This window comes from Acyrthosiphon pisum, chromosome A3 (assembly GCF_005508785.2).
Source record: "Acyrthosiphon pisum isolate AL4f chromosome A3, pea_aphid_22Mar2018_4r6ur, whole genome shotgun sequence".
In the NCBI taxonomy this organism is placed as follows: Eukaryota; Metazoa; Arthropoda; class Insecta; order Hemiptera; family Aphididae; genus Acyrthosiphon; species Acyrthosiphon pisum.
This window is the reverse complement of record NC_042496.1, coordinates 29,921,341-29,938,324: the sequence shown is the minus strand read 5'-3', so window position 1 is coordinate 29,938,324 and position 16,984 is coordinate 29,921,341. Positions and strand designations below refer to the sequence as shown.

At 29.6% G+C, this 16,984-nt stretch overlaps 1 protein-coding gene across 2 annotated transcripts in view; it reads right to left on the bottom strand.

Moving 5' to 3' along the window:
- The window catches only part of LOC100165752 (excitatory amino acid transporter), a 29,746-nt gene extending 12,998 nt beyond the window's left edge, over positions 1-16,748 (bottom strand). Inside the window, exons 1-3 of one of the 2 annotated variants that reach the window (XM_008187418.3) lie at positions 16,482-16,748; positions 5,829-5,978; positions 1,201-1,326 (exon numbers count right to left, since the gene is read on the bottom strand). In XM_008187418.3, coding sequence (XP_008185640.1) covers positions 1,201-1,326; positions 5,829-5,978; positions 16,482-16,512 — 307 coding nt within the window. In that variant the 5' untranslated portion in view covers positions 16,513-16,748. Of the gene's footprint in view, positions 1-1,200; positions 1,327-5,828; positions 5,979-6,132; positions 6,531-16,481 lie in introns of those variants that run through there. The other variant, XM_001945473.5, reaches the window with a different exon arrangement.
- Between the last annotated feature and the right edge of the window lie 236 nt (positions 16,749-16,984).

Genomic DNA, 16,984 nt, shown 5'->3' with positions numbered 1-16,984 from the left:
GAAATTAAAAAATGTATATATTTCAATTTTTGGAGAAGTTTAAATCAAAAAATCAAAAATGTGGGAAAGTCGATCTCAAGAAGACTTGACGACAAATTCAAATCTATTTTTAGAATTCTTATCGCTTCACTAGATTAATCGGTACGTTGGAAATAGAACACGTCTATAATCCTTTGTTGCACGTGTGTTAGACAAAGACAGAAAATCGCCGCTTCCAATCCCCTTAATTCATTATGAGCTGGTTGCCAATCTAATGTTCGTTTATCACACTTACAACATTCTCGAAAGCTAATTTTCATAGATCAGCTATACAGGTCACAGGGATTTCTTTAAATGTATAAGTGTAAGACACTTATAATTTTTTTAATTACCATAATTTTTTAATGTATTTTATTGTTTTAACTTTTTGAATTATGGCTTGATAGAGTTTAACTAATTTAAATACCTATTTAATTTATATTATCAATTATATAATATTATTCTACATTTTTGAAGCTAGTTTTTTTCTACGCCTAAAAATTGAACATCGAACGAGTAGTTAATTATAAGTGTTTCAAGTTTAAATTGGTGGATTAGAGTACCAATATTTGAATAGACTAATAATATTATAAAATCTATACAAATATTACCTAATTCAAAAATATATTATGACATTATATGTGTTTTCTAGGTAAAATTAATCCAATTGAATTTTTGCTCTACTGTTATAAATGTGTTATTAATACGAGTTAAAAATATATTGTAGGTAATACTTAATTGTATTTCTCATTATATATTTTAAATATATAAATTTTATATCCACATAAAACATGATAGATTTATTCACTAATTAATAGATTCCAAACTTCACCTATTAAAGTTCTCCGCTGTTTTAAAGGACTTTGAAATCATCTAAATGTATAATTATAAATATAATTTAGGTATTATTATTTTGATAAAAAAAATATACATAATGGTTTAGAAATTGTCAATAAAGTTGATCAAACTGTAAACGATTCCAGTTCAGTTTTATTTTCTTTAGTGAAATTATTATATTTTGACATTTACAGTCAATATTAATTCAGTTCAGTTTTAAATGTGATTTTGAATTATCAGTTACCCATAACTCAATATCTACTAATTACTTGTAAATTGTATTTAGCTGTTACATTGAGTTATTATTGAGTATTGTTATATAAATAAAAAAAAAATTATGCTTACCTATAATTAAGCATGATATGATGAATGGTAACACCATCAACTTTAAAGTCCTCAAGAAAAGGTCACCAGGATATGAAATTAGAGTAATAGTATCACTGCTAAGGTTCAGCGGTCTTAATATCAATCCTGAAATCAAATACAATGAAATATAATATTATATACCTATTGATAAAATCATAAACAGCACTGTATACATTTTAATAAATTTATTTATTTTGAGATTTTAAGGTATATAGAATAGAAACCATCTTAGAATTCAATATCTGTTCTAAAATATATCATATTATTGTTATGGACGTAAAATAAATTTAACATGTTGTATCATGTCATTCAGAAATTATATAATAATTAATGTTGTGTTTTTAAAATTGTAGGTATTTATAAATAATAATGACGTATAAGTTATATGATTCATAAAAAATAGTGCCTTTGAAATTTAATTGTTGATAAAATGATGTATAATGAAACCTAATTATGGAATAATGGCAAAAAAATAATAGCCGGAAAAAAATGATTTCAATAAACATAGATCAATATAATATTTTAATTGGTTGGATCTATAATTTTGATAAAAAAAATTCGTACTTACTAGTTAATAAGTATTATTCATCTTTATTTTTATATTACTGATTAATTAGTAATTTTGCTAAAATGATAACAACTCTAATTTGTACATAACTAGTTATTACAACTTTTACCATATCGTAGGAAATTTACAGCAGATGATATAAAAAACCGACAAGTATTATGTTAAAGTGTTAATCTTACTATTGGTTTGTTTATTCGTACGACCGTACTTACGGATACAAAGCACTAATACATATCTATATTACAATATTAAACATCGATAGGTACCCTGCGGGGGTGTTTTCGTAAAAATATATAGAGTATAATCAATGAATTATGCTCATTTTGAACTTAATTCAATGATACAAATATGCATATTCAATGACTTTATAAGCGCAAAACTAATCAGATTTTTTTTAACCTTTCAAAAAGTATCGCACTTAGTAGGCTCTTGCGTAATACATTTATGATCTCCTAAACTTTACAAAAAAATATTTTTTATTGCCTACATTTTTAGTTTTCGTCAGCTTTAACGTTTTATAACACTTAACTTCATAGTTCTCTTGCAGCAAATTAATCGGTTTATTAAAAAAAAATTCACTAATCACGATCAAGAACGATGATTAACTAGGCGTTATACACTTTTACGTGGTAATATAAATAATCCTAAATATTTACTACACGGTTCTAACTTATAGATAATTAATAAATGTGACAATAAATAATGATACTTATTCCTTTTTTTTAGAAACCAATAAAATTCAATATTATATTCATAATTCTTATTGTCTAGTTATTTTTTCCGATAAAATGTCGTATTCTCCCCCCTCAACTTCATTCAAATTAATATTGTAATACTATATTGAACTTAGAAGTTTAATAGGTACTGTTAAGTGTACCTACTAAATACTTATAAAGAGTTATGATGAACGAAGCACACATGTATACCTACCATTATGAGTGATACAAATGTTTCTCAAGTTACTTGAGCATGTTATTTAAGTTTTTATTTAAACTAAAAAATATTTCAAATTAATATTTAGTGTTCAAATTTGATTTTTTGAAAAGCAAAAATATTACAAAAACAATATCAATTATTCACTCAAAATTTTTTATATAAAAATATGTTGTCTTTTACAAGCTATGTATAAATAATATAAGTTTACGAGTACTCTCACTATCAAATAAAAAATAAACACACTTTGTTTCTTTTAAAACATACAGAACTATTGACCTTGAGCGATTTCAAGGTTACGGGTTTGGTAAATTTGCATTTTCTTAAGCTTGGAATTTGGATAGTACCTATACTACTAGTATTAGTGTTGTAATAAAAAATGTAAAAATATGTAGGTACCTGTAATCGTATTGTTCGTGATTCTGCGCCCACGTCAATTTTGCAAATGATATCACCTAAATGATTATTATTATTATGATATAAATCATATTAGGGACCTATAATACTTTTGAATACGTTACACCCATACATATATTTTATGTTTTTTTTGTTTAGTAAACTAATTATTAACAATAACAATAAATCGTTCTAAAAATAATAAATGTTCAGTTTGGGTAAGACAATTTATTTTTATTGAATATAGTAGTTATCTACTATATTATATTAAAATAACAGGCAACGTTTAAGAATTAAAAGTTCAAAAATTCAAGACCTCAATAATAAATAAATAAATAAATAAATAAATATAGGTATATTAATACAGCAGTTTTCTCGCTTCACTCTTTTCGATACAGGATAGTGGTATATTATAATATTATTTATTATACATTTGAAGTCTTGAATCCATTCATTGTTTCTTGGAGGGATAATTCAAAATATTCGCAAGGATAGTAATTTTAATTTACCATTTAAAATATATATAGTTAAATTAAACCATTAGTATACAAGTATTTAATACTTAATGTAAACACAATATTTAATACTTTTTACTCAAATTATTTCCATTTATAAATAAACTTTACAATATTACCTTTGTTTAATAAATCTAATAAATTGATAAGAACAAGTAATTGAGTTGTTATAAGTATTGATTTTAGAGTACATTATACTAAATTAGTGAAATTAATGCCTAATAATAACTAATAATCTGGGGCCAGGGCTCGTAAACTTATGCCCTAAAAATTTCCTTAATTAGCATGCACTTACGTATGAAAATTGGCAAAATTTGCATTGAAATATGCCTTAAAAAGTTCAGAAAAATTGATTTATATGCACTAAAAATATCAGATTAAAAAAAGAAGAAATTATAATAAATTTTGGAATAACAAGAAAATATATCCGTTTATATTTTTTAAAGTTATGTTTTATTCGTTTAATTGTAGTTCCAAAAAATAAATTTAAAAACTGCTATTAATAAATAATAATCTAATAAAATAAAAATCCAGTTAGTCGTTAATTTTAAAACGAAAATTCGAAAATTTTAAAACAATTCCCATAATATATATTTTAAACATTGCGCAAAAATATAAATGATTGCATTTTATATCGAATTTTGGCCAAAATCCGCATAAATATGCCAAATAGGCAAAAATCTCTAAATATGCAAAAATATGCAAAATAAAACTTTATATACCTACTTAACCAAGAAAGCTTGAAATAGATTTCTATGTCATCTAGCATTAAATTCGATTGAAATCTCGTATATGTTAGAAAAGTATGAACTCATTTTAGATTCTGAGCGGAGCGAGGAAGCTACTGGTTTTACAGAGGTGTTTTTTTTTTTATTATTTTATCCTATATACAACATTTCTACCAAAAGGAGTGCTTTGATGTCCACATATAGTATCTTATCTTTTAGCAAATCGGATCAAGATGGTACTTTAGAGAAGTCATTTTCGATTTTCTCAATATAGAGTGTACTGTATACGGGCAGTGGAGTATTTATGGGGAGGGGGACCAAGACGATCAACTTTATATTTAACCCCCTAGGCTGTATGGTGTATATAATATGCAAAAGTGTTCGGAGTCCTAACTTAAGGCCTCTAACTTCAAAGCCACTGACAACTGACTGTATATACCTATTATATAACAGTATAACACAGTTTTGAACCAAGATTTTGGAGAATACCTATTTCCCCGTCTATATAGGTAGTTGGTTTGAAGTACTTATAATTTCGTTCCTCCGTGAGAATTAATAATTTTTAATATTTCATTGCTGCATATTGTAGGTTCTACTTCTACGTCATATTCTATAATTTAAAACTATTATAGTGTTTCTTTCACGACTTTCAGCAAAGGTAAGTTTAATGCACTCGATCCAATAACTACAAGACCTTATCGCTGTAGATAATATTATGCAAAATTGCATTTTTAAATACGTAGATTTCATAGTTTATCTGAATTATAATAATTATAATTATATATTTAATTTTATGTAGGAATCATGTAATAAAATACAAGTAATATTACAAACTGTACTAATTTCAATCAATTAGTATAGATTATAGAATATTGAAAATATATCTAATCGAAAACATAGGTATTAATTATATTAATTATATTGTGTTTAATGTGTTAAGTTAGTATAAATGTACCTACCTACATTATGTAAAATACATATTTTTGTGGAATTTAAAGGTTGATCAATAAATCTAATGACTTGATTATAGACGTATTTTATTTACCAAGTTTAAATACGTATATATACTGGAATTTAAGAAAATACATAATTTTATGTATTATAGGTAGTAGATATAGTTGTCACGTGATAAAAACTGTACTAAATTTAGACTTTTTCCCACAATCTGGACTAAGTCTGCAGAAAAGTAACAATAATATAATATGTAGGTATAGCTGATATAGGTATATAAGTGCTGACGTGCTGTACCTACTATTGATGTGAAAACTCTGTGATCAGGTGGTAAGATTTTCACACAAAATAAAAAGCACAGTAAATTATCGACGAATAGTCTAGGTATACGAATAATATTAATATATTTACTGAAATTGAAGTACCTTTTCAATATTGGAACAATAAATTACTACTAGAATTTTATTACTTCTAACTGTTTGTCGTATATAATATGTTTAACCATGACGTACTCACCCAAGATCACTCCGAATACGACCGATAGTAAGATGAATATGAGTAACTTGTTGGACGTAAGCCATTTCACGGCCGTGTTCACGTTGGGCGAATTCTTGACCTTTGAAATGATGGTGAACGTCGACTCGGCCCGTTGTCTTTCCATGTCGTCTGCGAAAAAAACATTATTTGACGCGTGTAATAATAATAATAATAATAATGACGTAAAAATGGTGTAGCGTATTTAGTTTTGCAATTCTCGTGGTCAGATAATCATATCTAACGCGGTCGAAAAACGAAGTATAGGTATAATATGATGTTTTACCGCGTCAACCTCAGCTGCGGTGCGGCGTGTTCGTAAAGATGGGTTTGTGTAGTGTTGAAGACTTCGCGGTACCTATGCTACAGCGGTATAGTATATATAGCGATACCGCGGTAAAGGGTAATATGTAAACTGGGTATAATATGTCACGCGATTAATTAATGGTCACTGCTGGTATACGGTTCTATAAGCCGACCGGGAGATTTGCTGGCCACCGTCGTCGCGCTGCACGAAAAAATGCGCGGTGCGTCGTGATTTCTGTGCACACGCGCGACAGACTGCTGGAGAATACGCGCGCAGAACAAAACCGCACGCACTACGACGACAACGACAACGACGACTACCTGCGCGATGATGACGAGATGATGGTTAATAACAACAACAATAATAGTAATAATAATAATGATGCATCGTGCGAGCGTGTTGTACCTGCAGCACACACGGTCGTTTTTTACAAGTGAATTATACGCCTGTACGTGGTTCGACGGTTACCTGGGTGGTGGTAACCCGGGGGGAACTGGTTTTCGGGACGAGAATGTCGGACGCCGACGCGGTCGCTTGCATGCGCTTGGCGCGACGACGCTCCAGCCGACCGCGACGGCGCGGCGTGTACCGATCATACACTACCTATATCCGCCGCCGCCGCCGCTGACAATATATTATTATTATTATTATTTTATATTCCTATCGTTATTGTGTGTACGCGCGCAGTGTGCGTGTGTAAAAAAAAAAACTAAATTATTTTATTACATATGACGGTCGGTCGCTCTTCGTCGGACAGGGTGCGGGGGAAACTGCGACCGGCCACGCGATTTTGACACCGTGCGCGCCTCGGAAGAAACGAAAACCGCTACAAAATATTATTGCTGCTGCCGCCGTTAAGTAGGCCTGTTATAAGTATAGGTTCAATATAATATGCTGTAATACTCAGTAATAGTATACCTCTTATAATGCCTCACCGATTTAGTCCGCATGGGGTCACGACGCCGGACTAACGGTTGTCGAATGCATAAAAGTATCCCAACAAAGACACTCCGTGCAGTACAAAAAAAAAACGCTGAGAAGGTATAAAAAAAAAAACGGCTCTAAAAGTTGTTGTGATATTATTTTATAGGTAGCTATAAGTCTCCGAACTATAGATATAGCACTTATGTTAAAATAATCTGCTTAAAAATTGAACTTAGCTTGATTTTACTGCCATACATTTTTTAGCCGATTATTTTAACATAAATTATACCTAAGTTCAAATACTTAGCTAGAAAATTATATCGCAACTTTTAGATCCGTTTTTTTATACTTGGCGTTTTTTTTACACGGAGCATTGCGGAAAGTTTTTGTTGGGATATCACTCATTTTTTGTTGATACTTACCTTTTTATTTCGAAATTCGTCAATATGTCTATTTGAGATTGGCCAGTTCGCTTTTCCCAATTCCAACCCCCCCCCCCCCAACATCTATAAAATTGCTTGAATATTTTAAAATTCCGGAATGTTCAAGCGTTGATTATTCGAGATTTATTCGGAATTTAAATCAAAAATCTTAAAATGTGGACTGACCGATCTCAAATTGACATTTTAACGAATTCAGATCAGTTTTTTGAAATATTATCGCATTAGGTCGATCGGTAGGATGGAACAAAAAAAAAAGTGCGTGCGGTAAGTTGTAGTGACGGTCCGCGATAGATTGATTATAAATATCTTGCGCATATTGATAATACATATCACTATACACTACAATACTACATATTATATTATGCATTTATAATTATTAGAATTCATAATATATATTATATGTAATGAGTGTAATATAATATATTATATAAGTATTGAATTGTACGTATAGGTAATATATTTTTTGTCACGCCTGCTCCGAAGGTTTGGTTTTCGACCGCGGTTGAAGCGTTGGAAAGCGACCTTTTTCCGTCCAGCGGGCCGCAAACTGGGAATCCCCATAGTGCCGGGCAAAAAAGTGGAAATCCTCAAAAGCGCTGAGCGCGTATATCATCACGCGCGCGTGGATATTCCGTGCACAACCAGGCGCTGAAATCTATACCACGGTCCTCACAAAACATAAACCTTTGGTTACATCTTATACACCTACATATATTATAATCTCCTTGCGTGACGCGTAAACATTTTTATTTCATGAAATCGTTTTCGTAGAATAATCTGACTGTTGCATATAATATCCCTATATTTTAGTGCTTTACCTTTGCCGTGATTAAATTTGTTTTGTGCGTGGCGATTGGTATGGACTAGTTAATAGAAAACGGACATAACGCAAGGATTTGAAACAGCGTGATAAGATCTGCATATTATGCATTTATATTTATTATAATTTATAAATTATAACAATTTGGTGACTTTAACATAAATTTTAATGGTAAGAAATCGGAAACTTTTAAAACTTTCCTTGTGGACACATTCAATTTACATAATATGATGAACAATCCAGCAGAATCTACAACGAGAGATGACACCACTATCGATGCAGTATTTTCAAGATATTTGGAAAAAATTACATTACAAACATAGGTACCTATCATATTTCAGGTATCACAGTCCTGTAATTTTCATTATTGAATATGATTAATATACTAATAATTAAATAGTAATAACAATAATTTTCATTTTCATTTATTTTCCACATTTACTTATTGATATTTACTTTTATTTTGAATGGTTCCACTAAAATGTATTTGTAATCTATAATATTTTGTTGGAAAAGAAACTTCGTTTCTACCGAGTGTCCCATGACAGCACTCAATTTTTTTATATTCTATGAACTTATAACTTATATAAATAATATTTGAATAATATGAAAATTGAAACTTATTGAACTTATTGTGAATATTAAAAATAATATAAGTTGATTTTAAGCTAACGTAGATACAAATGAGTTACCTAGTTAAAGTTATGTTAATAAGTTAAAAATAACTTAACTATTAACTTATCAACTCGTTAATGCCCAGCCTTAAATTATTAATTCATAATACGGTGATGTACGCAAACTGTTTTTGAGGTTTATTTTATTAAACTCATCTAACGTATACCTATAGCCGCGTATTTCTTATTTTCTTTTTTTCGGCGGTGAGTGAGGAGGGTGGAGGTGTGTGATAGGTGATGATGACCACCAGAAAAATACTATATTTGTCGTTCACAACGTCTCTATTTATTTAGAAAATTGTATTAATAAAACATAAATATAAAAATAAATACAGTGAATACCATTATGACCGTCATCAGTCATCCCCACAGTAAATATGCCACTGCAGCAGACAGGTACTGCTGCCCAATACCTAATTATGATATGCACAGGGTGTCTCACAGGCAAATGTGGCGTATTATTTTACGGTATAGACGATGATCAATTATATAATATAAAATATATCATCATTCTCCATCGTCCTTGGTTTACGCAATATTTCTGCAGCAGGACATCAAGATTTTAATAAACAATAATAATTTTAACCAATAAATTATGATTGATATATAAAAATCCTTACATTTGGTAGCACGTGTAGGAGAATATTTATTTATTTGGTATTAAACGGGCGAGGTCCTATTACGGATAATAATAATATGAATATTGATTAGTATTACAATCATTATTACAATCATTTGTGAATTCGTGTGAATACATGCTATTTAAATACAATAATTTATAAAATAATAATATTATAAAATATATACATGAGTGTAATTATGAGTTAAGAATTAAAAATTTACAATACAACTTAAATAAATATAAGTTTGGTGAGTTGAACATTTAAATTTCCAGGTTGTTAACGGTTTGCATAATTCTGTGAGTATTACTTGCTGTATAATCAGTAACTTGTAGGTTTAAATGAATTAGGGTTTTAGACCATGTATTACAAGTTGGAGCAAGTCTAGAATTATTCAATGCTGTGGTGAAGGATTAATCTTTAGGCTGAGGTCAAAGTACGAAAAAATCATCCAAAGAAAGTTTTAGCTACGATAGAGGGAGGTAGAGATGCCCGGATGCTCTAAAGAAATGTGTGCCTATGACAACACAATTCTAAATATGGCACTGGTGTTCTACAGGTGTCTCACTGTGTTAGTTCCCGAACATTTCCATCGTCTGATCGTAACTGCAGTATATAAATATAACATAATATAGTCATATAGGTACCTAATTTACTTCTCTATCTACTGCCTATAATTTATTAATATATAACGTGTCTAAATTTACTTTTTTTTTGTAAACAACTTAAGTTTTAAATTGTTCATTCATGTTTTTCTATCTAATACCCAACTGTTGAGCTATGATTGGAAGCTAAAAAAAAAATAAATAAAGTGCCTAACCATATATTTGAATACTTAATTTCTATAATTTCTGTAATATATGAATATAATTCGTAATTCAGGTTTCAAAATATTTATAAATTATCCAACTCAGATTTTTAAAAGAATAAGAAAGCAAATAACGGTATAATAATTTTAATTTTTTGATTATTAGATAACAATATATATATAGCTAAGTAGACTCACGAGGCCAGTAGGCATTATAACGATGGCGTAATCTTAAAATTAATGTTGACAAACCGCTCCCATATGTACTTTTCTTTAGGCGTAGGTATAAGATTTCTATGTTAATCGGTTTTTGATTTTTTTATTATTTGATTTTTGTTTTTACAGCGTTGTGTAAACTGCATAATATAATGTAATACTATATGCCTATTGACAAATAGGTGAAAAAACCAGATAACATTTAATTATTTCATTATATATTTTGAGTTTTGAACATTCACTTCGATATCAGATTTAATTTTGAAACATTCTTATTCAAAAACAAGTAGTCGATACGTTATAACTTATAAGTATATTTATGTAATATACTTATATAGTTTATTATTAAGATTTGAGAATGGCGAAATACAACAAGTAGACGCAGTCATGTGAAATTCGTGCTTAATTTGATAATATTATGCTACATTAAAGATTTAATTTACTTTTTAATATTTGATAAAATATATGTACCTACCTATTAAAAAAATAACGGCGATATCTACTGTTAATATTATAAATATTTTGTCGAACTACGTTCGTATTATTTTTGGATTTTCGGCGCAAACTCAAATTCAACTTTATTTTAAACTCAAATTACTCAATTTGTATTCATCAAAATTTGCAAAATAATTTGCACACACACACACACACACACACACACACCTTAGCTATATATTTTACGGCCATGAGTTGGCCAAATTCAAAACTTTGGAAGTTCGTATATCAGCTTTGGATGACTAGCAAATTTCGGGAATGGTCTCACAACTTTTATAGCTGGCCTTATATATTTTACTTATGTACAATTTACCTATAAATATTTTGTCGTTTTAACTGTTTCAAGATAATCATGTGTAATGTACTAATAATGTACATTCTAATTAAATACCTAATATATTATGGTATTGTTGGGTAATTTATAAATTTATTAATTAATTTCAATTTAATTCTTATAACGTACATTATTCGTATTTAGGTAAACGGAATTATGTAATTGTTTGTACGGACATTTCTATTTTATTAGATATAACAAATATATTGTAAGACAAATTAAATTAGAACAGTCTAAATGTTTTGTTTATAAATATATCCCAAAATGTGTAAATACTAAATGTCTCAACGGAAATACAATTTTAAACTATAATTAAATAATTGAATTTGACTTTTATCTTATAATTATGCTTAAGTTTTAGTTATTTTAGTGATTATTGATGGAGTTTATACTTGACATAGGTAGGTTACATAGTAACTATAGTACTTATTTATATTTGTACGGTATATTTAATCATTATAAGCACACACAATAAATTATACCCCCGTCATTTTCATTTCGTATACTAATATAGTATTACAGTTACACTTAGCTTAATATAAAAATAATATTTATTATACGTAATCCTTTGATATTCTGTGATAAGTAATAACCATGGTGGCGGTGTTTTAATTAAAGCGTGAAAGCGGTGATGATCTGTCTTTATCAAACACAGTAAACAGTAAACACGTACAACACAGGAATTTAGATGTGTTCTATTTTCAACGTATCGATCGACCTAGTAAAGCAATCATAATTCTAAAAACGATTTGAATTCGAAATCACGTCTATGTTTGAGATCGACTTTTCTATTTTATTGATCTTGTATCTCCTAAATTATAGAAAATTAGAAATTAAAATTTGAAATATTTAAATTTTTGTAGAAAAAATAAAAATAGTGGGAAAGTCGATCTCATAAAGATCTATAGGCCAATTTGTAAGTGTTAGATAAAGACAGAATCACCAATTTTAATTCCTTAATATTAGTTTTAGTAAACCGTTCACCAGTTGATTTTTCTGTTCGTCTGCTTGTTCAAGAAGTTAAACTATATAAAATAAAGTGTTTTCAACAAATTGCATAAATACGGCCATGTCTTCATTCCATTATAATATAATAATATGTCACTTATAAATATCCTGATTTCTCCCTTAAATATATTAGCTTCAGACTCACCTTAATATTAAGCAGTTAAATAATGTATAACATAGAAAGTAATAAAAACAATGATTATATCTTATGACAAGATAAAATCTAAAACATATATGATTGATATTAATTATTAGGTGTATATTTTAGTGTAGGTAATATAAAGTATAAGTATTACAATTTTTCAAACTCCAAATAAACAGGCAAACTATAAATTATTTGAGTTAAATAATAGTTTATTTAATCTCTATAAATATAACACTGATGAGAATCTACATTCTACGTTATTGTACCTATTGTTTTTACTAATTTGTATTAGATGTTTGCCAATCACGATTTTCAATAGTTTGTCATTTATAAATAATATTTTGTTTGGCTGTTTTTTTTTTTCATATAATATATCTAAATATTTCATTTTTGGAATAGATAATATTGGATTCTGAATAAATATTTTGGTTTTGGTTTGTAATCGCCTGGCTATGGAACTCTATAATAATCAATTTATCATATTTATAATTTAATAATTTGATGAATCTCGGTAAAAAAAACCTATTACGTATTATTAAAGGTGTACTAAAGGTATTTATTACTAATGGGTTGTTAAACCAATAACTAAACACCCAACGTATCATAAGAAAGAATCAAACAATCAAATACCAAACGTGTTTATTTTAAACCATGTTCCATATTTTTTTCGTACAGCTGGAAAGCTAATGTTTATATCTTGGCAATCACATGCGGGTTTTAACATAATCTATAGAATAAATTAATCATAGATACAATTTTGTGGACTTGTTTTTAGAGGGGGCTACACGCCTACACACAAAATTTGGAGGTAATGAGGATACAGGATAATATTATAACAACAAAAAAATGTCGAGGAACGTTTTAAGCACATTAAGATACTTAATTAAATAAAGGTACATTTGAAATAATTTTAAATAGAAAAAGTAAAATTCGGTGCCTGGGAATTGGGCCCCAGAATAAATATTTTTTTCAAAAAGGTATGCGGTAATTGGGTCACTATATTTAAGTACATTTTAGATTTTGATAAAATAATATATTATAATTAATTTGCTTTTCACTGCAGCAACGCACACGAAACTTAATTCGAAGCGACTGGTGTCTTATCAAAAGGTAATGAATTATCCAATATTAAATGATGTAGAATCAATTTCATATATTATTTTATGAACTCGTATATTTTTGTGTTATACATTTGTGGCCCAAATACCCGGGTCAGAATTATTCAAGTAATAAAATTCAAATAAAATATAATAATAATAATAATAATAATAATAACAAAATAACATAAATCTGGTAGTTAAAATGTGGCCCAATTATCGATCGCCCACACAATATTGGACTCCATCTTAATTTTAATTTTGTTCACATTATTTATTATTCATATTATTACCATACAAATTAATTGGTATTAATATGTTATGTTAGGTATTTTTTTTGATTTATCCGTATCGGCTCCCTCCTTCTTTAATTGAAGGTGGTCAAATCGGCTCCACCCCTATGCCTTCTTAAGGTGGTGTTGCATAGAAAGTCGAGGGATATTTTCATTTTTTTTGTTCGAACTCAGCGCAGAGATCACTATACCAAACTCATGGGACGCAATACTGCCACTTAATCTACGCAGCAAGGTCACACACTCTGAGCCAATATGGACTCATTAACCATTAACGTCTTGCGAGAGCCGACACGGTATCATCAAATTTTTTTTTTAAATGTTATTATTATCAATATTTATAAAGTAATTAAGAAAAGTATTAAAATATAAAAATATAATATATTATAACTTACATACTATTTTTTATTATTATTACAGATTACGGGCCGATAAAAAACCAGTAGCAATATTTCTACTGCTGCTACAGTGTCGTAATAACACATCGAAAACACGACTCACTTTATTTTAATCGTTTGATTGATCGAACATCAAAATATCATTCGAGGATTTAGTTGAATGATATGGATTCAGTTAATGTAATATTGTAATCATAATATTTTACTGTATTACTACGAACCGTGTAATTGCCATAACGGCAATGTAATATTATTATACGACCTCTGTGTGGCACATGAGACTCGATATGTTTACATACAATAATAATTATTATAAAAATGATTCTTATTTACGCATGTCGCATAAATTGTAGAGTGATAAATCCAACAGACGACGACCGAACAATATTATATTTTCGCCCCGTTGGTTCGCGCGTGTTTCACACAACTATAAGGCTATAATAATATAGCCTATTGGCTATATTCCTATCTATATAATAATGTAATACCAATAATAATGGATTATGTGAGCTATTATGGCATGCATCGTTACAGTATGATAGGCACAAATAATAATTACACATTTATTCGATACGCATTAAAATAACAATATTTTATGCGTTGTGGAAGTTGAGAACACGACGGACGAGTCTTTTCGCGAAAAATTTTAAACGAAAACAAAATGATTAGGAACGGGCGCGCGTGGAATACATATAAAATCGCTGTCGTAATTGAAAACCGAAAAGAAAAACGGCGATCGTTGGTCATAGGTTAGGTCCTACTACAGACAACGCCGCAACTGCTACAACTATATTTTGTATACCTAATATACTTAATTATATTATGATAATCGACAAGCATCCGGCCCAGATTTACGCAACTTGACCTCAAAAACATATAGGGACACTATATCTCGCATATTTCCTTGTAAAACAAACATAATATAAAATACAATTTTTGAAAATATTTTTATTTTAGATTTTGCGAGCTGAGTGTTGATTACATTTGGTTTCACATAATAATGTTTTTTCTTTAATATTTTGTTATTCGTTCTAATCCGCTGTATGCATGCTCAAAATCGATTTGTTCAATAGGTAACAATAATTATTTTTCCGCCTGTGTATATACATTTTGTGCCTACGTGTAAGTATAGGTACTTGAAAAATATAAATCATAGATCAGGCGATATTGTAACGTTTTCAATAAATTAACGGTGTTAAATGTTTATTATACTATACTGCGGTACTATTGAACCTCGTATTGAACGGACTTCTTACAGACGTACCTACAACTTACCTATTAGAATTTTTTTTAAATCAATTCTCAACTTTAGTTAAAATCTTAGAAAATTAACAGGTGCATTGGTAAGTAGGTACACTAAAATAATTATAGACTAGGGCTCTACGTTGGATTGCACATGGCCCCTGCAATTTATTGAATCAAGTCCTGACAAGAAAATTATAATTTTATAAATATTATCTGACCCAGCAATGCTTTACCATTGCAGCTAGATTTCTTAAATTAAATTGCTTCCCGTTGCTTGTCTGTTTCTAAGCCCCGAGACGAGATTTTCTGTCATGCTTGAGGTTTTGATCCCGGAAAAATATTGAGGCGTTGATATGTATTAGGTTTGGTTGATAGGCAATTAAAACACCTATAAATATTTATATTATTTTATCTTATCAATAGCCGTTATAATAAAAGTTTCGTACGCATGAGTAATTTAGAATACTTAAATTACTATGTTACTTATATAATGTTACCATCGCACTTTTCAGGGGTTGTATACTTGTATATAGCTTTAAGTTTTGTATAAGTGAACAATTTGTAGAATCTGTTCAGTATAGTTACAGAGATTACCCCTACATATGTAAACAAATTTTACCTGTTGATAATTTTGTTATGAGTATAGACTATAGGTCTGTAATAATTATATTATATTATAATTTATAGTAAAAAATATACCTATATATATATATATAATCCTTTAAATTACGTGACAATAATTGTAGTGTATATTATGTATTATTATATTATAGGTAATATATAGGGGAATTATGCATCGATCACTCACCGATGTTGTTGCTGGCATGTTTGATTTTCATTCCTGCAGCGTGCCCACCGCCGGATCCCTGGCACTATCCCCTCGATCCCGACGTGATAATAATATGGACGTCTATTGTACGATGATTGTGTTGTAAATGGTAATAAAATAAAAACGGCAGCCGCTGAATCGACTAAAAGTTACGGCGACGACGACTGCGATTGCGGCGGTATCGACGACGAAGACAACGAAGATAATAATAATATAATCATTCGCAGCTGACCGTTGGACATTGTCGTCCGACGACCACTCGTACCGAGCGTACTTTCTACAAAGGGTTTTCGGTGTTTGTCACACTTGCCCACACGCGCGCGCCGGACACACACACACTCGCTCGCTCGTGTCGGCGGCGTCGCTGTCGGTTTGCTGTTGGTCATCCCGCCGTTGACGTAAACATAAATTTTAATAACGACGACGACGACGACGTCTAGTGTGTCACATATGTGTTGCATACAGGGCGATTATTTTAGAAT